Below are 26,733 nucleotides of genomic sequence, written 5' to 3'. Positions count from 1 at the left end.
AATATTATTTAAATAATAATACTATTTGGGTCAGGTCTAGGTCCGGTCCACATGGACCTGGACCCAACCCTTCGAGTCCAATATTTTGACCCATACCCAGACCTACTTCAGATCCCGGTCTATTGCCACCCCTATATTGAATAGACAAAAAGTTCCAAACAAAAAAATTTATTCTCGGACTTTGTGACTCACTCCAAGCCATCCAATTTGACATCTAACGAGTGGAGATGATTGTGACCTCCATGTCTATTGTACAAAGATGTAGAAAATCCCCTTAATAATTTATCCTACATAAAGGAAGTTGTCATAAAATTTTGATGGTCAAAAGATATAATGATGGTTAGATCTTCAAAGAACAATTGTTTCATGTGGGCTGGACCGCATTTGTATAATATGCGGTCCAAAGGTATATAGGGGGTTCATCTAAAAACAATTGAAACTAACAGTCCAAATGTGTCTTACTATAATTGTTATTTCTAATTTTTAAAATTTATTTATTTTTCCACATTCAGGATCTCCATGTTAAAGACTGTATGTTCACCAAAAATTAGGATCAACTTCTATTTTAATAATAAATTTATTAAAGGGCCACATTTCTACATTTGCACCGCATGCTAACCACCTCCATCTTCAAATGACATTAAAACAACTCCCGTTTTTTTCATCATTAAATATCTAGGAAAATAACTTTATAACATCCTCCATATGGTTCTCACCTCCGTACCTCTCTTTTCACACATTAGTTTTCAGTGGCTTAAAAAACGAACCGGTGCCCCGGATCAGGCACCCACCCCAAAAACCCATCCGGATCAGTGAATCGGCATTTTGGATAAAAAAATTGGTCGAATCGGTCGGATTTGGCCTTTAAAAAAATTCAAAAAAATTATTAAAAATCATTATAAATGTTCTTTTTTAGTAATTCAATAAGAAATAAAGAGTACTATATTAAGATTATCATCAAACATTTATTAAAATCTAACTAAATACAAAATTATACGTTGAATTTAGAATTATTGGTTTGTGTTTTATTATTTTATCATCATTTTACTATACATATAAGAATACATTTGAATTTTATCGTATAATATCATCTAATTTTAAAATATAATTTACAACTATATCAAAAAATAATATATAAATATATATTATATATAATATTTAACCTAATATAATATATAACATAGTGTATATATTATATGTAATAAAATATATTATATTACATCAATGTATAATATATATAGTTGATGTAATATAATATATAATATATAATATATAGCATAGTAAATTTTATTTTTATTTTATTATATATAACATATAATATGTAATAAAATATTATATACATAACAATTAACTATATATAATCAAATATATATTAATAATATAAATATAAATATATAATATATATTACATAATAAAATATATAATATATATTACATAATATAATATGTAATATATATAACATTATATAATATATAATATATATTACATAATATAATATATAATATATATAACATTATATAATATATAATATAGTGTATTTCATATTTATTTTATTATATATTATATCACATAAATATATATACTATACAATAAAAATATATTAATAATTTAAATATGAATATATAACATATAATATATAATATACTATATTATATTTTATATTTATTCTTTTAATCTATATTTATTATATATAATATCATATAATATCAAATATATTATATATTATACAATAAAATATATATAAAATACACTATATATATATATATAACATAATACATATAGTGTATTTTATATTTATTTTATTATATTAAATAATCTATAATATAATATAATATAATTCAAAAACAAATATAAATTAACAATATAAATATAAATATGAGGAGGGAGATAGAATAGGATTTCAGGGACCAAGTTCCTATTTTAAGGTCCATCATTTTGGATGGAACTTTTTTTTCTTAAGCATAAGGGAATAAGGAAGTTCTAATTGTATAAGAGAAAGAGATAGGCTCTACTCTTGTTTTATTTTTTAACTCCACAAATATATCATTGAAGCAACCAAGTGATTACATGGTTCGAACATCGGACCGTATTGTTTAGTAAAAACAATTGAACATAATATGGTATGATGTTTGAACCATCGGATTGCTTGATCTACTTCAAAAAAATCGAACAAAAGGCGGTCTGATGTTTGAATTGCCTTCTGCTAAATTTTTTTAGTAAATAATGAGGGGCAAATTTGGCAAAGGTTGAGAAATGTTGGGGTTACCAAGCGTTCCGAGTTTTGAAAAATCGGACTGGGATTAAACTTGGAAAAAACACAAAATTGTCTAGGCTACAAAATGGTCTGAGGTTTGAAAAATCAGACTGAGGCAAACTTGGCAAAAAAACAAAATCGGGATTCTATCCTTCTGAGTAATAATCGCCTTTTTTGGGTCATTTCGTTATAATGATATTATAAACCGGTCCATACATAAATTTCCCATGAAGTAAATACAGTCACCCAATTTCACATTCCAATAGTCGAGATTAATTATGATCATATTGTACCAAGGGTAATGGTCTCATTATATAGGTTCCCAAAAAATAAATAAAATATGCCAAGAAAAATACTATAGAATGTGCATATTAACTGTAGCTTCCATCTGGACTTTTCTTTAAATTCAAATTCTTGATTTTTCATTATGACCACTAGCCCACTTCCTCTCTTTCCGCTCTCTATCATTCTTATTCTCATTTTCAATTAGATATCCAAACACGAGATACAGTTAAAATATTGGGAAAATATCCCATTATCCCCTATTTTTAACTTCTATATCTCATCCCACCCAAGAATTGAAAATATTATTTATAAGCAAAAGGACTCTATCTTTTCTATCTTCCCAACAACCCCCTAAACCCTTCTGACCATGTATTACTGACCTCAACAACTTATCAAATGACTCTATCTATCTCTCTTTAATATTCCATCTCTCTCTTAAACCCAAACTCCATCTCTCTCTCTAAAATTCCATCTCTCTCTCACACATAAGAAGGTGTGCTCGTGTGTGAGCTCAAGCTAGACCCCTTGGCTGGTAAACTCACCGAGAAGCGAAGAGAGAGATGGAGTTTTAGAGAGAGAGAGATGGGGTTTGAATAGGGTTTCATTTTAGTGTTTGTTTGGGTCAAAAATTTATGATCAAAGGGGTCCAGGGGGTTGTAAGATAGAAAAAATGGAGACCTTTTGCTACATATTTTCATGTCTTGGGTCTTATGGGATATGGAAGTTAAAAATAGGGGATAAGGAGATATTTTCTCTAAAATCATCCCATTACATAGGCCCTAGTTTTTTGATTGACAAATGGCTAAATTATAAGAATGTTGAGTGGATTTAAAAAATTAAAAATAAAAAGCAAAGTATATAAAAAAGGGTGTGGTTTTATAGATTCGAGGCTCTAAACAATCAAAGTAAATGCATACATTCAAATAGTGTCGATAAATGTATTGTAATCTTTGTGGCAGATTTATAATATATTGTCGTCTTTAATTATAAAGTTTAATACTTCAAAACTAGTTTGGATCGAGCAGATCTATGAAAACTTGAAAATCTTGAAAATTGACGGTCCAAAAATGCTTTAGAAGATGCACTGTATCCAAAACTTGAAATTCATTGTTTTTTCTCATGTCCATGCATCTTGATGTCGAGATGATCAATTTGAGGATATTTGGGAAAAAGTATGAAAGCTAACTATTTACTTTTTAGGGCAAGGAGGTCCAATCATCGTTATCCTTTATATTTCCAATCGGGTGATTGTAAGCATGTCATTGAGTAGACTCAAAGTTCAAAAACAAATTTCTCAAACTTCGTGATACACCGCAACAGGCCATGCAATTTGACATCTAATAACTAGGAATAATTATGATGTCTTTGTAAGAAAGATAAAAATTTGATAGTATAAAATCCCTTTTTAGAAGTACTATGTGTGTGTGAAAATCTCTCTTATACAAAATAATTGCGTACAAGAGGGCGGCTAGGTTATACACAGACCTTTAGACAACTAAATTGCAAGTTATTTTAAACTTTCTTTTTTGGGGATATTTTGTTTTTTGAATATTTTTATTGAGTGCCCTAGTTTTGATTGACAAATGGCCAAATTATTATGTTGATTGGATATATAAACAAGAAATATTTGGTATTTTAGTAATAACATAATGTTAAATGGGTACTTACGTAATTTTACAAAAAGTAAATAGTCTCATTGTATACCATCCCTATTCTAAAATACCATGCTTTTCTGATTGAATTTTATATTTTAAAATTTCTAATTAGAAAACCTCAAAAGACAAAAAATGTGCTATTAATTAGTTAGTTCAAATGAAATGAAGTCTATAAAAAAATAAAGGAAAAATATATCCATACAGCATCTTTTCAGACCCAAGGTTTCAAAACATATTTGGCGACATATAAATCTCATGCATGATATCCCCTAAACCCTGGACCAACTTTATCCCATCATTTTAGCTCAAACAAAAATTCAAAAGACATCATTTTCTTATTAACTCTCTCTCTCTCTCTCTCTCTCTCTCTTCCGGTGTTTCTCCCTATACTTTTTTCCTTTCTTTCAATATTAAAAAAATATATATTTTCATAAGATTTTTCTCAACATTAAAAAAATAAAAATGAGAGAGGTTTTTAGAGAAACACGGCAAGAGAGAGAAGTGGTTTAGAATGGAATATAAAAATGTATGTCTTTTGAAATTTTGTTTGGGTTAGGATGGATAAAGTTGGTCTATGGGGTTAGAAGATATAATATATGGGATCTCTATGCGGCGAGATATATTTTGAAATCTTGGATCTGTTTAGAAATGAAAAAGAGGGTGAATTTGAACTAACTATCTAAGCATATTGAGTAATTCCCAAAAAATATATATATATTTATTGTTTATACTAGAAAGTATAGATAGTTTTATCTACCACTCTTTATTATGCTTCTTTTTTTTTTTCCCTTTTGGAGTGGGGGCGAAATTTGAGACTAAAGTTTTATATCCTTGGTGCCTATGATTGTTTCCTCTTTTTTTCAGTTTTTGGGTTACTCAATGAAATGTTGAAAGCAGTGACACCCTAGGGCTCTCATCTGGTCGAGCTGGAATATAGAACTTTTAATAAAGAAATTTTGAAGATTTATTTAAAGGAAAAAGTTTATATAAGGTTGCAACTTTAAAATGTAGAATTAAAGTTGTACATAAAAAAATCGATCAGAAAGGCTTGTTTGGGTGTTGGAAAAATCTCTAACTGATCATGTCGATATCGAGATGTATGAATATGAAAAGAAAAAAAGATTTTGAGTCTGCCAAATAGTATATCTTGCAACACATTATTGGGACCGTTCATTTTTAATATTTTCATCTGTTTATGGATCTACTTGATTTGAACTATTTTTAGAGTTCAAAAGTTTATAATTAGAGATAAAAATAGATTCTAAGGTCATCCTAAGAACTTTTGATATTAAAATTACATTATAATAAAATTTATAAGTGTGCCTTAATTGGATTGTTTAAGGTTGCAACCATTTGCAAACCACACCCAGAAAAAGGTAGAACTAGACATGACTACACAACTAGAACCTAGTCGTGTGAAGGTCGATTGGATCCGGACCTAACCTATCCCATCCTTTAATCAATGTTTATCTTTGAAGGAAATTTTTTCTAGGGCATTTGTAGAAGGGTGTGGTTTGTCTAGAGCTAAGGCCCCAAACAATCAAAGCAAAGCACCTTCAAATAGCGTCAAGAAATGTGGTTTCAATACTGCAATTTTTTGTGATAGCCTTAAGATATATTTTTATCTTTAATTATAAAATTTAAAGCTTTCGAAATAGTGTAGATCGAGTAGATCTACGAAAACTTGAAAATCATGAAAATTGACGGTCCAAATATTTGTTAAAAGATTAACTATTTCCCAAACTTGAAATCCATTTTTTTCTCATGTCCATGTGTCTTGATGTTGAGATGATCAATTTGAGGGCAGTTGGGCATCAAAACAACCTCTCCTAGTAAAATTTTTGAGGTGCGCTCCAATTTGATTGCTTAGAGCCTCGGCTCGATATAAACTTTTTCCTTTCTAGAACGGTCATATCTTAACTATTACATTTAGACCTGCTGATCCAAACTGGGAATCAGCTTGGATCAATTTCATCACGGTAGTCTTGGTTTGGTAAGAAAGCAATCCTATCAAAATAAACAAACCCTAATTCATCAAAAATATTAATTCAAGCCATGGAAAACCTTCCAATCAATCATCTCGGCCTGAACATCGTGGTTAGGAAAAAAATTGAGACTTGAAATTCCAAAATAATATATATTGCAACAAATCATCTAGACCATCTAATTTTCTTTAAAAATAACTGTTCAAAGATCCGCAAGATTTATAGCATTTTTTAAGTATCAAATTTTATTGTTGGTGTTAGAAATTGATTTTAGAGCCATCATAAAGACTTTTTATGCCAGAAAAGCTTACCGGAATGATGAATTGAGGTGAGGCTATATTTTGTTTTCATAAAGCCTAGGCCTTATAGAAACTTCATCCAATATTATTCTTAGGTACTCAATTACTCGATTGTCTTGCAAGATGCACTGTTTCGAGGATTTAAAATCTTTTTTTCCTCATATTCATACATCTCGTTGTCGAGAAGATCAATTAGAGTGTTTTTCAACATTAGAAAAATATTTTCCATTGTATTTTTGAGGTACATATGTAAACCTACATTTTAAGGTTGGAACCTTATATAAACTTTTTCCTTCTTTAAATATGTTGATCATTTTGTAAAAAATTGAAGTAATTATTATTACTTTAGTCAAGCAATAAATGCTATACTATTTTGGTTTCAAAAATTTATACAATATGTCCTTATGGGTGATGTTTATTTTTTGGAACTAATATCTAAAAGTTTATTTTTATTCACAAATAAATTCTTTTAGTTTAAAAAATTAAATTGTTATTTTGTGAAAATTATATATCTATTTTTTAATTGAAATATAATAAACTTAAGGGGTCGTTTGGATACCTGGAAATATATTGTCTGTGAAATATATTACTAGCAAAATACATTACTGCGTAATACATTACTTGCAAATAGATTTTATACTGTTTGGGTAGTATTTCGATGCAACCTGGGAAATATATTGGTCGTACTTGACACGGTTTAATATGGAATTTTCTATATTGCACTTTAAATTTGCTTTTACATTGCTCTTATTGGACATAGCGATTTAATATGGAAATGTCTACAAAGAGTTTTGAACGCACAATCATTCTTGTCCTTTAAATTTCAAAATGTGCGGTTGTACTATTGTCATTGAATAAATAAGGATTTCTTTAAAAAAATTCACTCCATGACTCACCTCAAGCCATCCAAGTTGACATCCAATAGTTGAGAATGATTGTAGATAAATGGTCTCTTTGTAGATATTCCTCTTAAATATTGAAATTCATGTGTATAGATAGCATGACTATACCATGCATGTCATGCCTCAAAGAATAATAACTTAATAGTGTGAATTGAGTTAGCTTGCCAGGGTGAGTTCTACGGCAACTTGCCAGGGCACAAAAAAGATGTTAAAAATATAAAACATATTTTAAAAATAAAAAGTTAGAAATACTTTTTAGATGTTTCCTCTTGGATGGGAGTGACGACTTGGAAGCGGTCTTGGAGAATGGCGCAAACGATGTGGCCTTCTTGTACCTTCTGAGTGAGTATAGCTTCGAACCAAGTGTGTTCTTTCAGCTAGTGGCCCCATACTTGGTGATATGGGCACCAGAGGTTTTCCGTACCCTAGGCCAGACGCTTCGGCTGCCTGGCCGGCTTGGGAGTGATGAGGCCCTATTGGAGCATTGTTTCGAAGAGGGCCTGCAAAGGGTCTAACTCAGCGTTTTCCAGGGCTTGCATCGGGAGTTCTTCTTGCACTGGTGGAAGAGGAACTTGAGGGTGTCCTTCTGGGTTATCATGAGCTTCCTGGCATTGTTCCATCTTCTTTATCAATAGCTCATGAAAGCCTGTGCATTCACTAAAGTCATGGCCTCGTATCAGGTGATATGTGCACCAAAGGTTCTCAGTTCCTGGAGGCAGGAACTTGGGCTGCCTCTTCGGCTTTGGCATGATGTGTCCCTCTTCGAGCATTATAGAAAACAGTGCACGAAGGATAGCGGGTGCCCCATCATCTTCTTGAATCGTCACTATGTGAGAAGCCTCAGTTTCCCCGAACGCTTTCTTTAACTCTTCGAGCTTTATCTGACCCTTGTTAATAAGGACTTCGATAATGTCATTGAGCATATAGTAGTCTTCAGTGGGGTGGCCTACTTTCCTGTGTCTCATGTGTCTCCTGTCCAGCTTGTTCTTCAGTGTTGACCTCTGACAGAAGGATCATGTTTTGCTCCAGTAGTAATTGGAGAAGTGCAGGAACCCACTCCTTATCAAAGGGGTACACCTTATTCTAATGCTGGATCCAAAAGTCACTTTGATTTATGTTTTTAGGGGACGGAACCTTATTGTAGGACTAATGCTCGCCCCCGACCTGAGGCGTCTGTGCCTTGGAGAGGTCCAAGGTTTGAGGGGCAACGTTCTTAGTGTCAGTTATAGTGACAGTTGCACTGATCACCACTTTTTGTTAGTTGTCCTGATCGTTGGAGCTAGAGTTCGAGCCAGAGGGTTGCTGGCAAAATCCGCCATGGTGCTTGGACCATAATACAAACTGCTTTAGAGATGAGCTCTGACATGGAGGGTAGATTGGAGGCCTCGACATGCAGGGCGATCTCGGGAAGCATATTCCGTATGTAGGTTTGGACAGCTTCTTTTTCAGTCATGAGAGTGGCATGAAAGGTTGCTAGCTCTCTCCATTTGGTGATGAACTTGTCAACTGGCTCACCCGGGTCTTGAGTCAAAGTGAAGAGCTCGATGGTTTCCATGTTCTATGGACTTCATAGAAGCATTAGTAAAACAACTGCTCCATTTCCTACTACGTGTGCATCGAGTTTGGACGCAGCGGAGCATACCTCTGGAAGGCTGGCCCTTCGAGAGTTTTGACAAACTGATAGAGGAGGAGTTGCCCGTCTGTCGACGTCTCTCGACAAGCTGCTTGGAAGTGAGAAATATGCTGGTCCGGGGATGTAGTACCGTTGAACAAAGGGAGCTTCCCTTTTTGATAGTTGGGGAGAAACAACACTTGGTTGCTGTACGAGGGTTACAGCTTTTGGTAAAGTGGTGCCTCTTGCCTGCTCAGGACCTTGTTCTTGAGGCTATGGGCCACCACGGCATCTATGTCGGTTTGGGAAACCTCGCGAGAAGGAGAACTGTCTTGAGAGACCAATGCGAGAGTAGGCCAGGGAACCGTGTGTTCATCAGACAGGGAATCGGTATCATGGTGAGAAGAAGAGGACTTAAAGGCTTCAAGGCGATCCATCTTTTCGAGGATGGACTGCATCATTACCTCGAACCTATTCATCCGCTCTTATTCGGCGTCATTCGGCTTGTTAATCACCATGGCACTTACCATTTCTTCTGGAGGGTCAGAGCCAAGTGTAGTGGACGGCTGGGGTTGGCGAGTCGTGCATGGTAAGTCGGTATATAGGGGATCAGCATGCCCCGACTAGACTCGAGCCTTATACGCCAACCGTGTGAGGACCGGCTCTTGATGGTCTTGGGACCGTGGCTTCTTGGCTGTGATCACCGAGCAATACTCTTGGACTGGCTCAGGTTCAAGGATCCAAAGAGGGAAGAAGGGATTATGAGGCAGGAGGTCACCAAAGGTAGTAACCTCAACTACCTTAGGGGCTTTTTTGGTCAGGATCTACAGACCTTTCTTCTACTTAATCTTGAGGAAGCTATGGACCTCACTCCAGAACCGAGCCTGAGGCTTGGACTGCCCCGTATTTCTTGAGCAGGCGAGGGCTATGTCAATTAGATGGAGCAGAGAATGGGGTCCAAGGATAGAGGACAACCTGGGTCACTGCCTTGGAGGATGCAGGCTTCTGTCTGACATCAGAACATTGCCCCAGATTCCCTTGTGAGACCTGGGTGCATTCCTGACCATGGCTACTGACTCAAGATGGTACTCTTAGGGAAAACCTTTGAGTACCAGGTCTCGAGGTTCTTGCCGAGTGAAGGAAGAGTAACAGAAGAAAGAGCTGGTTCATGACTCTACCTGAGTCAGGCTCGAAAAGGAACCTGTAAAGTCGGTGTGTGTGCACCTTTAGGGTTAGCCACCCGGGTGACCTAAGGGTCAGCCCTGGTTTTCTCAACTGGTTCGACCTTATGAGGTCGAGACCCACGAGCTTGTGTCTGTGAAGGACCGGGTAGGAACCTATCTCTCATAGAGTGAAGCTGTGTGTAGTAAAAAGGAGTACGAAGTGATCAACCCACATGTACTCGAGCTGGTGCTGCCCTGAGCTGTGGGATGCATGGCACGTGCAAGGTTTGGCTCTAGAAGGCCTAGCCTTGAAGGCGAGTTCGAGGCAACATGAAAGTTGCCCCGAGGTGTGGCTTGAGTGGATGGACCACGAGCCTTTACGTGTGTGCGTGGGGTGGAGACCTCGGGATTTCCACCTCTGTGTGCCGAGCCTCTAGGTATAGAGGTTCGGGGTAGTGTAGGAGTTTAGGGGGCAACCTTGCGGCGATCCTCAGAAGCGATGGCAACTTGCTTGCCTTTCGTGAGAATGAACAGGGCAGCCTCCTGGTGTACCTCAGTAATATGATAGACAAGGGACTTGCCAGTAGCAGGGTGCGTGTTGTGTGTGGCAGCGGATGTGCTACTAATGCAAAGGGCCTTGGTGGAGGGTCCACCAGGGTGAAGAAGCATGGAGTCAGGGACCTTTTAAGTCCCTTCTCGCACCAACTAGGAAAGCACCTGAGAGGCGGATTGTGAATCCTGACTCAGAAGGAGTGTAGGGAAGGAGGCTTGAGCAGCTCGCTTCCCTGAGACGGTCACAAGTGCAGGAATGAGAAAATCCCCAACTCCGATGTATGGGTTGAATAACCCAGATGCCATAGAAAGTAGTGCGGAAAGTAAAATGTGATACTGATCAAACAAGTGCGAACTGACTAAGGCGTAATAAGTCCCCAGTGGAGTCGCCAAGCTAGGTAGGTGCATCGATCTTGCCTCGGATCTAAGTGATCAGGTAACACGTGTCTCGGGTTCTGAAGACCCGAGACCTGAGATCGCTCTCTCGGGAACCTTATTCACAGAACAAGGGTAGGAGTCCAACTAGTGAGAGAGAAATTTTGGATGTGAGGTGGGGACCAACCTCACCTGGGTCCATGACTTACTCGGGCTGACTCACGCGGGTAGCCTCTTAGATCATGACGGAAAGTCCCCAGCTGCTTTAGTTGGTTCGGAATTGCCTCCCTTGACCAACAATCTCCTGGTTTTCCGCACAACACTACAATGGTTAGTTTGCAAGACAAGTGGGCCGAATCACCCACCCTTGTCCTAAGGCAATGTACCTTCATATGACTGAGAAGGTGAGAAGTTAAGGTGATGAAATGAAGGAGGCTTGAATGAGAGAAGAAAAGAAGAGGGGACTCGACAAGGAGATGGGACTAGCATGATAACTGGACCAATGAAATGACTGACTCGGAGTGCTAGCAAAGTGAACATGGTAACTCAGACCGACGTAATGGAAATGCTATTCGAAACCAAGGTCGATATGACTGTTCTAATCTGGTGTGGCAGCAAGATGGGCATGGTACTCAGGACCAGCGTGACGACAATACTACTCGACAGCCAGACCGCTATAGCCGTGCTAGACCGAGTCGACCTCAGTGGAGTAAGAAGGGAAGAGAATGAAGAGAAGGCACGAGACGGGGAAGACATAGAATCCTGACGGTGCTAGGCATCACCACCCTCAACTATGAAGTAGCAGTGACATGGCCCTTGGACAGCGCTAGACACTACTGCTCCAGGCTCGAGAGTGAGCAACGAACTACAGGCGGCGCTAAGCATTGCCATTTGGCAAAACACGAAGGCAGCACACCCTCTCACGGGCGGTGATAGCCTCTTGTGAAGCGCACGGTGACAACCACTTGTGAAGCGCTTGGCGATAGGTCTTTTTTAGGCACTCGATGATAGGCGTGGGATGCAAGAATGAGGCTTACAGATGGCGATAGACACCGAGCGCATGAAGAAAGCTCATGGATGGCGATAGGCACCGAGTGCGCGAAGGAAACTCACGGACGACGATAGGCACTTAGTGTGGGAAGGAAACTCACGGACGGCGATAGGCACCAAGCTAGTGAGGGAAGATTGTGAATGGAGATAGGCACCGAGTGCACGAAGGAAGCTCACAGACGGTGATGGGCATCGAGCGCGCAAAGGAAGCTCGTGGACGACGACAGGCACCGAGAGCACAAAGGAAGCTCGCAGACGGCGATAAGTGTTGTCGTGACCCCTCACAAGCGGTGATTGGCATTGCGGTCTGCAATATGCGTGCAATAGGGGGAGACCCCTGCGGGCGGCAATACGTTTCGCCATCTGTGCTCTTCATTGAGACGTCGAGGACACCTCTGCGCACGACAGTGAGCTGTGTCGTTCGCAAGTATCACTGAGAGATAACAACGAGCAAACAGAAAGGGCAAGCACATCACACTTGGCGCTACCATCACCATGCATGATATGTGAAATCACAGAAGGGAGAAAAGAGAAGAAAGAGGCATGCACGGCACTATCACACTCGCGCATGGCCTCTGGAAGGAGTTCAGTTGAAGAAGAGGAAGAAGAAAGAAAAGAAGAGAGAGAAAATTTACCTTGAGCCTAAGGGTACTAATCCAAAAGTATCTCTTTCCTCTCACTCTCTCCAAATGTGACCCAATAATGAGAAGAAAGAGAAATTTTATTAAGCAAAGTTCTCCCTCGTGAATGAATGAGAGGTCCTACGTACAATGACAGTACGTGGTATATATAAAGTTGTGACCAAACATGGGTGAATTGATCAAAATTAAACCTAATTGCTAAAAATTAAGATTTAATTGAATTAAAAGAAATAGGAAAATAGGTTGTAAAATGATAGATTTGCCCCTTCCTAACAATTTATGAAATTCCAAAGCTGTCCCTATGCGACCCTAGAACTTTCGTGCTCTCTCTTTCATGGATGATCCGAGGTTGTTCTGATGCCCATTTGATCGAAAGATGATTGTTTTCTTATAGGGATCGACATGGTGATCGATTTAATACCAACTTCGAGCCATGGATCATGTTTTGAAAGCACGATCATTTGTCTAGAAATTTGGATGAATCTTGAATCTTTGGATCGATAGTGTGCTCGTTACTTGATGCTTTTTTGCGATTTCATTGCTAGATCACAGTGAGCATGCTGTCACGATCGCGTGGCAACAAATGTAGCTCGATTTCATGTCCGAACGAAGATTTTGCAAGTTTAGACACTTGGCCGGAATCTGAAATTTTGGCACCAAAATTTGTAGCCACTTCATCGGCTTCGTGTGAAGAATATAACCATTCATCATGTACGGGATTTGGACTGAAGATAGCCCTAGCCCTTACGCCCACGATGGAATTGGTTTGACGTCGATCGGGTTCATGAGCAGCATGATTTGGCCACTCGAGTGATGAGCGATGCTGTTAATTTTCCTACAACTTATTCACCGATCAGCAACTTCTCTCTAGCTTTTCTTCATGCTTGGGCGTCGTCACGGGGCGTGCCACATATCGAAACACTCATCTTGACGAGACGAACACGCTTCATGAAGGTTGAGCACGATCCAATCTCAAACGAGGGAGATATAAGCATCGAAAGTCACTGTTCGTGACTGCCCTTTTAATGGAGTTGAGTTGCAGGGTGGCCACACGGGAATAGCGTGCGGCTCCTCCTGTTTCGCTCTTTTGCTTATAACTTCTTCTTGGAACATCCGTTTAAGCTGAAATTTGACCTCTAGGGGTTTTCAATCATGACGGATCTAATGACAATAGTCCCACAATAATGTTACACATCGAAAATATAGTTCTAATTATAAGGGTCCATTTCGAGGTGTTAGAGGCTAATTCTGCTGAAACTATTTCTCAGTCTGTACTGCTTTAGACTTTTCGAAATGCGGCAAAACTTGGTAGAAAAATTTTAGAAGTTCAAGATCTTGACCAGTTCTAGGGCCTTTTTGAGACTGTCAAAATTTCCACTATTTGTTAGGCTCCCATGATGATGAAAAATATCTTCCAACAGCAAGTTTCTCACACAGGTCTAAACTGCTTCCTTCTCAAGCATGGGATTGGATGGCAAGTGGCCAAATCTCTCCACCTTACTACAAATTGACAGACAGGTTCATCTGGTTCTTGGGTAAAGGTGAGAAGTTTGATGGTCTGGACCTCTCTCTCGACCTCATAGAAGCGCTGATGGAATAGTTTCTCCATTTCCTCCCAAGTATGTATTAAATTTGGGGGAAGCCGAGCATACCACTGAAAGGTCGGGCCATCTTGATTTTCAACAAACTGATGGAGTAGGAGCCTCCCATCAATCACCGTCTCTCGACATGCCACTTGGAAGTGGGCGATATGCTGGTGCGGGGATGTGGTTCCATTGAACAGGGGAAACTTCCCTTCCTTGTAGTCTGAGGGAAACAACACCTGATCAATGTAAGATGGGTACAGCTTTTGGTAAAGCATTGCACCTTGTATTCCCAGGATTTGTCTGCCCTTTAGGCTATGAGTCACCATAGCATCGATGTCTGCCTGTGAGACAAGGTGAGGGACAAAATTGTCCTATGAAGTAGGAAGAGGAGGCTGCCATGGAGTTGTATCATCTGAATGATGGGAATTGACCTCATGGTTAGTCGAGTGTCGCGCGGCCTCTATGCGATCAATCTTTTCCATCATTGTTTGCACCATTTGTTCAAACCTTTCCATAAGTGCTTCCTGGGAGTCGCCAGGTTCGTTTACAACCATGATGCTGACCGTTTCTCCAATGAGGTCTGCTTTAGATGTGGTTGAAGGCTTCCAAGCTTGACGGGTCGTATGTGGCACATCGGTCAGTAAGGGCTCAGCATGCCTCAACTAACGCGACTCTTGTATGGCAAGCGGGTAAGGACCGGTTCTCGACGGTCTTGGGATCGTGGCTGGTGGGTAACTAGGTTGTCTTCTATGACGCTGACGACAGTGCAGAATTCTCGCACCTCTTCTTCAATCTTTGTGATTCGAAGAGGGTAAAAGGGTTTTTGAGGGAGGAGACCCTTGGAGTTGGGTGCCTCAACTTTTCTGATCGGCTCCTTAATCATTATATACAGTTCTTTGTCTTGCTTGAGCTTTAGACTGCGATAGACCTCTCTCCAGAACTAAGACTAGGGTCGAGGTTGACCCATCTTTTTAGAGCATAAGAGGGTCGTATCCATAAGATGGGGCAACGAATGTGGACCTTGGATGGGGGCCAGCTTGGGTTGCTGCCTTGGAAGTTGAAGAACTTCATCAATCATCAGGCCTTTACCCCGAACTCCTTTGTGGGCTCCAGACGCATAGCCAACCTGACGAGGCTAACTGAGGATGGTACTCTTAGGGAAAACCTTCGAATACCAGGTCTTGAGATACCCGTCAGAAGGAGAAAGGGCAGGAAAAGAAGGGACCGGCTCCTGACAGGTGCTGGGTCGAAAGCAAGTAGTGGTTTGGGAAGGTGGCAAGTGTACGCCCCTTGAAGTAGCATTTCGGGTGAGTTGAGGTTCAGCCCGGGCTTGAATAGGTGGTCTGGCCTTAGAAGGCCGAGAACTGTGAGCACGTGTCTGTAAGGAAGTAGGTGGAAGCCTGCCCCTTACAGGGTGCACAAGTGTGTACTGAGTGGGAGGACGAAGGGGTCGTCTTCCATGTGCTTGGGTTGGCGCAGCAACGGCGTTGCCCCGAGCAATGGGATGCATATGCATGTGTACAAGTTTCGGCCCAAGGAGGTCTGATCCTGAACACTTACTTGAGGTAGCACAAGGGCTGCCCCAAGGCGTGACTCGAGTGGATGACCGACGAGCCTTAGTGTGTGTGCGTGAGGTGGAGGCCTTAAGGTCTCCTCCTCTATGCGTTGAGTCTCTAATCATAGAGACTCTAGATGGTGCGGGAATGTGGGGGGTGGACTTGCGACGACCGACAGAAGCAACGACAACTTCCTTGCCTTTTGCAAAAAGGGACTGGGCAGCCTTCCGACGTACCTTGGCAATGCGACCGACAAGTGACTTGCTGGTGATAGGGTGCATGCTGTGAGTGGCAGTAGACATGCTGCCAATGCAGGGTGCCTTGGTGGAAGTTCCACCAAGGCAAGGAGATGGGGAGTTAGGGACATTTAAGTCCCTCCTCATGCCTATACAGGTTAAGACTTGGGAGCTAGACACTAGGTCTTTGCCCAAAATAAAAGTCAGAAACGAAGTTCAAGGAACTTATTCTTGGGGGAAGCTCGGGAATGCGGGGATGAGAAAATCCCCGATCCGGATAAAGGGGTTGAAGAACCCAGAAGCCATGTGGTGTGTGAGAACAAAAAAACAAAGGAGAAACTAGTCAAACAAGGATGATCCAACGAAGGGGTAATAAGTCCCCAGTGGAGTCGCCAAGCAAGTTAGGTGCCTCGATCTCGCGCTCCAGATCTAGATGATCTGGCATCATGCATCTCGAGTCTCATAGGAACCTGGGACTTCAGATCGCTCTCTCAGGAACCTTCCTCAAGAACAAGGGTAGCTATACCAACCGATGAGAGAGGAATTTAAGCTAAGTTCGGGACTTACATGGACTGGCTCGCATGGGCCTCTTAGATCATGAAGAAAAGCCCCCAATTTTAACACCGATTCGGAATCACCTCCCTTGGCTTGTATTCTGTTGTTTCTGCAATCACACACATGGTTAATTTTACAAGACAAGTGGGCCAAGAGACTCCATCTCGTATTTTGGGTGAATGTACACAGGCGTGCACATTCAAAGGAGAAGAAAGAAGAGATGATGAGATGAGAGTTGGGGAAAAGAAGAAGAGAGAAGAAAAGGAAAGAGACATTTGTACAGGTGACTAGCCCAGCACAATGGCTAGATTGACATGATGATTGACCTAACATGGTAGTAAGACGAGGTAGTAAGACGTAGTAGTTAACATGGACCGGCACATTAGTAATACTACTCGACAACAAAACACCAACACCAACCAGCCTGGCACAACAGCAAGTTCGATGTGACAGCAAGATGGGTACGGTAACTTATACTGGCATAGCAGCAATACTGCTCGACGACGAGACTACTGTGATAGTGCTAGACTTGTCCCTTAGTCAATTAGAGAGGAAGAGGATAAAGAAAGAGAAAGAAGAGAGATAAGAAAAGTAGAGAGATAAAGAGAGAAGGATAAAGATAGGAGAAGAGGAGGAAAGAGAAGAAGAAGAAGAGAAGAATAGAGTAGAGAAGAGAAGGGAAGAAGAAGAGGAGAGAGGAGACGAGAAGAGGGAAGAAAGAAGAGATAAGAGTATATAAAAGAAAGTAAAGAAGAGGGAAGAAGGAAAGCAGAAGAAAAGAAGAGAGAAGAGAAGAGAAGTGAGAGAAAGAAGAGAGAGAAGAGAAGAGAGAAAGAAGAGAGAGAAGAGAAGATAAGATAAGAGAGAAAGAATAAAGAGAAGAAGAAGAGAGAAGAGAAGAGAAGAGAGAAAGAAGAAAGGTGAGAGAAAAAGAAGGGAGACAAAAGCATGGACGGTGATGGGGTTCGACCATCCATGACAAAGGAGAGAGAGAAGAGGGGAACATGAACAGCGATGGGCTTCCATCATCCATGACAGAGGAAAGAGGAGAAGGAAAGAACATGAACAGCGATGGACTTCCGTCGTTCATGACAGAGAGAGAGACAAGAACAGGAAAGAGAGAATTACACGCGACGTTAGGCATCGCCACCTGTGTTGTAGGAAACTCAAACACGACCCGGCCCGCCACTCAGGAAAGGGCCCAGTTCAATGTCCTCATCAAAGAATGAAGAAAAGAATGTACGTGCGGCGATGAGCATCACCGTGCACAATATGGGAAAGGGGAAATTTAGATAGAGGCCCGACCCTCCACTCGGTTTAAGGCCCAGCTCACTGTATATATTTTCAGAAGATAAGAGAAGAATGAGAATGTCATGCCCGGCGATGAGCATCGCCATGCATGATCATTGAGGAGAGATATTGTGAGAGAGTTAAAGGAGAAAGAAGGAAAGAGAAAGAAAGAGATTAGGAAAGAGAGAAGAAGAATAAGGAAAGAGGAGAGAAGGAAACACGCACGACATTGCCACCGTCGTGTGTGCCAGAGAGAGAAGAAAATAGAAAGAGAGATTCGTGCACAGCGTTACCATCATCATACATGTTCAAACAAAGAGAAAGAGAGAAAGATATAGCAGAGAGAAGAAAGTAGAGAAAGAGATTCATGCATGGCATTACCATCGTTGTGCATGTTCAAACAGAGAGAAATAGAGAGAAAGATAGAGAAGAAAGAAGAAAGGAGAAGAAGAGAGAGATAGATATGAGAGGAGAGAGAAATAGATAGAGACAAGAAGAGAGAGAAAGAGATAGAGATGAGAGAAGGAGAGAGAAAGAGATTGAGACATGATGAGGAGAGAGAAAGAGATAAAGATGAAAGGAGAGAGAAAGAGAGACAAGAGGAGGAGAGAGAAGACATAAAGACATGCAGAGGAGAGAGAAATAGATATAGATGAGAGGAGGAGAGAGAAAGAGAGAGGCAAGAGGAGGAGAGAGAAAATGACCATACTAAAGGATATCAGCCCTTTTCTTCTCTCTCCTCTCTCTCTCCAAGATGCACCCACGAACTCAAAGTAAAAGTACGAACTTTATTGATCAATTGAAAGTATGAGGGGAAGCTAAGGAAGAACCATTTACAATTAGGTTTGGCATGTATTTATAAAATTGGGCCCAAACATGGGTGGATGCCGAAAAACTATTCCATTTGATGATAATTAAAATTATTTTAATTTAAAATAAATTCTAAAATTTGGTGTAAAATGACGATTTTACCCTTCCTAACAATTCATGAAATTCGAAAACAGTCCCTACTGCTACCCTAGAATGTGTGTGCTCTTCCATGGATGATCTAGGGTTGCTCTAGTGCCCGTTTGATAGAAAGATGATTGTTTTCTTGTAGGGCTTGGCATGATGATCGATTTGATACCAACTTCGACCTACGGATCGTGTTTTAAGCCACGATCATGCGACTTGAAATTTAGATGAATCTTGAAAACTGCGGATCATTTTTTGATGTTTTTCATCAATTTCTTTGCTGGATCACACTAAGCATGTTGTCACGATCGCGTCGCAATAAACACAGCTCAATTTCGTGCCCAGACGAAGATTTTATGATCTTGGGTTTTTTACCAAAATCTGAATTCCAACGATCAAAATTTGTAGTCACCTCGATGCCTTCGCTGTTGATTTTCCTGCAACTCTCTTCACTAATCGGAAACTTCTCTCTATTTTTTCTCTCTGCTCGAGCATCAACATGAGGCGTAACACATATCTAAACGCTCATCTTGACGAGACGAACACGCTCACAAAATTTGAGCGTGATCCGACTAGGGATGAGGGAGATATAACCCTTGAAAGTCAATGCCTGAGACTGTAAAAATAGTCACCTTTAATGGTGATTTGGTACAGGGAGGGCACACGGGAACAGTGTGCAGCCTACCCCTTTTTGGTCTTTTATCCATAACTTTGTCCAAGAGTACCCGATTAAGCTGAAACTTGACCCATAGGGGTTTTCAACAGGGCTAAATCCAATGGCCATAGTCCCATATCAATTTGAAGCACCAAAAATATATTTCTAGTTACGAGGTCTGTTTCAGGGTGCTAGAGACTGATTTTTCAGCAATTGTTTCTTTGTCTACACTACCTTAGACATGTCGAATTGCGATGAAACTCGACAGGTGGCCTTTTAAAGTCCTTATGAACATTTCTACTTGTTTTGAGGCAATTCTGAGACTGTCAAGAATTCCATCGTAATTTAGGCTTTATGAACCGGCTTCCTCTTTATTCGGCATCGGGACCAAGGTGCTGAAAAATGTCTTCAAACACATTCATGGAGACTTTGGGGGAGAAGCGTCATTTAGGGGTATTCTCGAAGTCCTCATCCTCATTGGACTTTGTGAGGGATATATTTTTTAAAGTCCTTGCCCTATTGGACGGTCTTGTGATTTGGAGGGATTTGTTTTTTAAGTCCTCGCCCTATCGGACCATCTTGTAATGATGAGGGATGCTTTTAAAGTCTACTCACCCTATTGGATGATAATTGTGATTCCAACAGCTGAGAATTTTGTGTGGACCCCATTGATCAGAATCAGGCTTGTCTGGTGGTCGAGTGTCATGCCCAAGGGCATTCTTTGTATTCAATCAGGGGTTTTGTTTCCTTGTCTGTTAGTTTTTTAGATGGACAGTTGAAGAGCATTCGGTTGGCGGTCATCTGCTGCTACACCAGCTTAACCTTGATGGGTAGGGTACCTCATTTTTTTGGCTACCTCTTGAGGCTCAACCCTACTTTTTGCAGCAGTTTCGACAAGCAAGATACCTCTTTTTTAGGTGACCTCAGAGGGCTCAATCCTAGTTGCTCCATAACAGGTCTAAGGTCTGGCTTAACTGTTTACTTAGCCTTTTGGGTGCTTTTTCGACATATAGGAATATGGCTTCTTATTTCTACGGAGGCTAGTTTGGCTTTCACGTAGGTCACCGTAGTGATTGCTTGGGAATGGGGCTCTTTTGCGTGAAACTCAACTTGCTTTCTTGGCGATTCTTCTAACTTTTGGATCCTTTTGTGTTTGGACTCAAACTGTGGAATTCTTCCTTGAAGCTCTTCTTTTGGGTCCCAATAATAGGGCATTATGATACCGAGAATTTTCCTTTGAATGCCGATTGAAGCCGCCTATGGAAGTGAGCACTGCATCAACCTATTTTATTGGTCCAATTGACCTTTGCAGGTTTCACTTGGACTGAGGAAGTGGCACCATAGAGACGGTTTTCACCAACCTCCTTTTTATTTGGGGCTTTTTTACCCATGATCTTACGGTCATGTCCACCCTTTTTACAATCTTACTCACGATGCCCTTTCGGGTTTTCACCGTGCCCAGCTTTTATTCATGAAACTCTCTTACTTATGGTTTCGTGACCATGCACATCCGTCATTTTTACTCATGGTGTTCGCTTCTTCATGTTTACATCATGCCCGTACACTTTTTTTTTTTCTTCTTTTTTTTTTTTTCTTTTTTTTTTTTTTGTGAAGCCGTGTTTAAGGTCATGCCTCCGAGACCTGGGCAAAGCAATTTAATGTCATGTGGCCAGGACATATGCTATAATTTAGGGTCATACAACGAGACCATGGTGGCAATTTATGGCAGTCTGTGGAGGCCATAGAGTGAGTATGGTGGTGGTTTTACTCTCTTTGGGAGATGGCATAAAGCTACCTATGAATGATGGATGATGATTGTATGGATGGTGGATGATGGTGACCCACTAGCTGACAATGAGTATGGATGGTGGGATGGCTCACCGTTGTTCTGTGAGCGTGAGTAAGACTCACTGGGGATTTGTGGATGGTGATGATAGAAATTGACTCACTAAGGATTCAGTGAAGGTGGTGATGATGGAAATGAGCTCACTAGGGAGGCAGTGAAGGTGGTACGAGCACATGGACGGGCCGGTTAGGGAAGGTGTACATGGAGATGCATGCAAAAGGCATGTGCACATACATGGAGGCATGTTTAGGGTCATGCCGTCGGGACTTGGGCAAAGCAGTTTAACATCATGCGGCCAGGATGTGCACTACAGTTTAGCGTCATGTAACTGGACCATTGTATTATGCGTTTTAACGTCATGCGGCCAGGACATGCACTACAGTTTAGGGTCATGCAGCTGAACCATGGTTGCAGTTTAAGGTCATGCAACTAGACCATTGCTGCAGTTTAAGGTCATGCAACTGGACCATAAGGTGAGTCGATGTGTAACTAGATATTTTGGCAAAGAGGGGACTCACTCGAGAATGTGAGGTAAATGAGGCTCCATGGGGCATAAGGTTACGGCATGACTCGTCGGGGATGTAGTGGGTCCAAGTGGAATGGTGACCCAGCTATGGATGGTTGTGATGCGGACTCCTTGAAATTGGGGGAAGCATGACTCCCTGGAGATGAAAGACTAGGGCATGCATATGACAGGCTGGGGCATAGGTGTAACTCCACTAGGGATGATGATCGAGCATGCACGACAATAGCAGAGCCCAGCACGAGATTGTGCACCACAATAGTATGCTTGGCGATGAAAGAGTGCAGCAAGAGGGTGGTGACCAATGCTTATGAAGTATGTTGGAAGCCAAGTCCTTCAGTACAATCAAGTTGTTCTGTGGAAGGGTACTTACTATTAGAACGGCGTGCTCTTCATCATAACCCAGTTCCTTTCCAGAAGGGTGTCTGGTAGACTCGATTCAAGAACCCTTCTACCTTCCTTTGATGTGAGAGGAGATCCTGGTAATCAACCACCCTCTTTAAACAAGAGCAACACTGGGGATTGACTGCTCTCTTTCCTTCTGATACAAAAGAAAAGCTTGATAATATATACATGTACCCTACCCAAAAGGGGTTTTTGGAAGTAACTGGTGACTCCTCTAAATGTATAAAAAGAGTTTTTGCTTAAGCCTTGTTAATTGCCTTCTCTTCTTTTCTTCTCCTTCGCCTTTTCTTTTTATTCTTTGTTCCCCCTTTTCTTTATTCATTGAGGCTAGAGGACATATAAGGGATAGTACTTCTTCAAGTATCATCCATTGATGGGGGGTATCGCCTCTTCCCCATCAGAGTGTACCAATATATAAGCCCATTTAGTAAGACTTTCTTGACTATAAAAGGGCCTTCCCACTTGGGCTCAAACTTTCCTTTGCATCGCCCATGCATAACAATTGGCCTTTTAACCGCTAGAACCAAGTCCCCACAAGTGAATGAGTGAACTTTGACTGACTTATCAAATGCCCTCTTCATTCTCCCCTGATTGAGTTCAAGATTTTGCTGAGCTTCTAACCTCTTTCGAGTGCATCCAATTCTTGATAACCAAGCTTGACCCTTTTGTCTTTGGTCAGACCCTGATGTATAGCGACACGAACCTAGGGAAGTTGAATTTAGAGGGGCAAGACTGCTTCTTCGCCATAAACCAAAGAATAAGGGGTGGAGTTGGTGGCATTCTTGTGGTGGTGCGATAGGCCCACAAAGCTTCAAGAAGTTTCTCATGCCATTTTTTCTTCATTTTTTATACCGACTTCCTTAAACACTGCACAGGGTCTTATTGAAAGCCTCAGCTAAACAGTTCGCTCGAGGGTGGTACATAGTTGAGTACTTCCACTCAAAACTCGAATTGGTTAACCAAGTGATCAATGTGTTGGCTTCTAAATTGCAAACCATTATCTGATACCATTATCTGATATGATCCGATCAAGCACCTCGAACTGGTAAATGATATGATGCCATACAAAATCAGCCACTAAGACCCCAGGGACTTGCCTGAGAGGGATTGCTTTAGCCCAATTGGAGAAATAGTTTGTTGCTGCCAAGATGAAGGCATGACCTAACGCATAAGGAGGGTCAATTGGTCTTACGATGTCCATTCCCCGTTGTGAAAAGGGCCATGATGCCACTGTAGGGTGCAAGCGCTCTAAAGCCTGGTGAATAAGGCTTGAATGCATTTGGCACACCTGGCATCTTTTGGCATAGTTTAATGAATATGCCACCATCGTCGGCCAAGAATACCTCAACCTGCATATCCGCTCATCGAGCTTGGGGCCAGATTGATGTAGTTCGCAGATTCCAGCATGGATTTCCTTTAGTATCTACCTTGCCACATTTGTGTGAACGCATCGGAGCAAAATACCATCAAAGGAACACCTAAAGAGAGTGTCCTCATCGAGGAGAGTGTACTTGGTAGACATTCTTCAAATATTGTTGTGCTCGATGCGATCATCCGGTAACCAACCATGCTTGATAAAGTCAATTATAGGTTCTCTCCAATCCTCCGCCTGCTCGATTTCCGCACACATTGGGTTGAAGAACTCTTACTCTCGTTTCTCAATGTTGGATCCTTGACCCTGTGCCATTTCCTGCTCATCTTTAATAGCATTTTTGGTTGCCAGAAGTGCCTCGAATGAATAAGGCAGGCACTCTGAGAAGAGGATTCTTTCATCATTTACATCAATTTCGATTCTTAGTTCAATATGTCTCCACTCTGTTACTCAAATTGGTGTGGGCCCTGGCGAGGACAATTGAATGGTGACTACGAGCTTTGTGAGTGCATCAGCTTGTAAATTTAACCTTCTGGGGATGTGACTTAAGGAAACATCATCAAATTGTGCCATATAAGATTTTGCGGTGTTGTGATAAGGTTTAAGAGTGTCCTTTCTCACGTCATATCCCCTTGAGCTATCGTATCACCAACTCAGAGTCGCCGAAGTTAGCAAGTTGTTCCACGTTTAGATCTAAGGCAATCTCCAATTCAATTATGAGAGCTTGATACTCAGCCTCACTATGCAAGTCGGCTTCAACGAGAGAGAAAGACAGAGAAATTACACCCCCCTGCAGAGTCAGGAACACTACTCAAATGCCTCTTCGATCAGATTGGAAGGCTCCATCAAAGTACATATTCCATGCATAGGCAAGTTCCACACAAAATACCTCTTCATCAGGGAGATCACTTGATTGAGGAGATTCTGTTAGGACTGGAAGTGCTGCTAGAAAATCGGTCCAGGCTTGACCTTAACAGCCTTTTGTAGTATATATGTGATGTTGAATTCCATCAGCAATAATGCCCATTTAGCAAGGCATCTTGACAGGCATGGGCATGTCATAAGAAATTTGACGGGGTCCACTCATGATATGAGTCGTACTTGGTGACCGAGCAAATAGTGGCGGAGCTTCTGCACTTTGAAGATTAATGCCAGGCACATCTTCTCAATGGGTGGATAATGATGAAGGCGGTTTCCCTCCCTTCATCATTATTCTGTGCTAGTAATGCGCCAAGTGACTCGTCGAGAGAGGTCACATATAGGATGAGAGGCCTCCCTAATTCTGGTGTGGAGAGCACCGGAGGATTTAGTAGATATTCCTTGATGTCATCAATTACAGCTTGGCACTCATCCCATATGAATGGGGTATATTTCTTTAACAGGTGTGTAAAAGGTTTAAAACATCCTAAGAGGTTTGAGATGAACCTTTGAATATAGGTCAGCTGCCCTTGAAGAGACCGCAGTTCTTGCAATGTCATTGGTGGCGGCATTTCTTGGATTGCCTTGATTTTGACTGGCTCAACTTCAAGCCCACGGTGTCTTACAATGAATCTCAAGAACTTTCCTGAGCGCACACCAAAAGCGCATTTCAAAGGATTCATCTTGAGCTAATGGAGGCATAACCTCTCAAACATGTTTTTAAGGCACACATGTGACCGTCTTTCCTTTCGCACTTCACCACCAAGTCATCCACATAGCACTCTACCTCCTTGTGCATGATGACATTGAAGATGGTCATCATTGCTCGTTGATATGTAGCACCCATGTTTTTCAATCCAAAGGGCATCATAGTGTAACAGAAGACCCCTTTTGAAGTCAGCAACATAGTGGCTTCCTCATCTTCTGGTGCCGTCCTTATCTGATTGTACTCGAAATACCCATCCATGAAGGAGAAATTTGGCAATGAGCTATGGAATCAATCAACATCTCCGTAAACAGCAATGGATGAGCAAGTGGAATTCAGGTCGCAGAAATCGATGCAAACCCTAATTTTCCCATTTTTCTTCTTGATTGGGACAACATTCGCCAGCCATTTTGGGTACTTGACTTCGCAAATGAAACTTACTTGCCTGAGCTTATTTACCTTAGCATCGATCTGCATCTCGAAGTCTTGTCTAAACCTCCTTGATTTTTTCTTTATGGGCTTAGAGGATGGATCGATGCCAAGACGATGGACTACGACTTGGGGATCGAGATCAGGCATCTCATGATGATGCCAGGCAAATACATCATGATTTGCTTGTAAGAAAGCGATGTAATTCTATTTCTCCTCTGGTGACATATTCTTCGAGATGAAAGTTGGCCTAGGGTCAATTTCATTCCTTCTATTTATTTCCTCAAGCTCATCAGTCATGGCTTGCCCACCTTCCTCCCATTCTTCTGAGGCTTCCTGTAATTCTTCATCATTGGATTCACAGGGCTTTTTCTCAACCTTAAATGCAAAGATCCATGCTCCTGACATTTCCTTCAGCAAGGTTCTGGCGTGGGACATGATTCCTGCATTATTCTCCTGTCGGCCAATGGAAGAGTCCACCTCAAGCATGGTCAGTGTATCAAGCTGAAGGAGCTCATTTTGAAAGTCACAGGAGGATTGGGACTTAATGATTGTGAAGACAGGTACAACTTCACGAGAGTCATCATGATATACCATTGTGTCTGTCATAGGTCTGGGTGGAGTGGTAGGTCGAGGGACAGGCTTAGATAGAGGAGGTTTGTTTTGGGATATTGGCTGACTTTGCTGCATAGCCGACATGGTCTGGGAAGTTTGGGCAGATTGGGTAGAAGGAACTTGTTTTAAGGGAGTGGAGTTTTGGGGTTGAGGTTTAGGAGGTGGTTGGGTGTACGGGACCGATGGTGGCCCCGAATATTTAAGGAGTGATGGTTTGGACAGGGTATTTGGAGGGAGGTGAAGTGGTGGATTGGACGTGGTACCTGGGTATGAGAGAAGTGGCAGACCAGGATACTTTAGAAACTTCGGCCTTC

General features: G+C 41.2%; 1 protein-coding gene across 1 annotated transcript in view; it reads right to left on the bottom strand.

Moving 5' to 3' along the window:
- Window positions 1-26,401, bottom strand: part of LOC148782810 (uncharacterized) — an 82,204-nt gene extending 55,803 nt beyond the window's left edge. Inside the window, exon 1 of the mRNA XM_088860356.1 lies at window positions 26,116-26,401. Coding sequence (XP_088716482.1) covers window positions 26,116-26,401 — 286 coding nt within the window. The remainder of the gene's footprint in view (window positions 1-26,115) is intronic.
- Between the last annotated feature and the right edge of the window lie 332 nt (window positions 26,402-26,733).

This window comes from Amborella trichopoda, chromosome 3, assembly GCF_054954075.1.
Source record: "Amborella trichopoda isolate Santa Cruz 75 chromosome 3, AtrichopodaSantaCruz75HAP2 v2.0, whole genome shotgun sequence".
NCBI classification, from domain to species: domain Eukaryota; kingdom Viridiplantae; phylum Streptophyta; class Magnoliopsida; order Amborellales; family Amborellaceae; genus Amborella; species Amborella trichopoda.
This window is presented reverse-complemented; position numbering and strand designations above follow the sequence as displayed.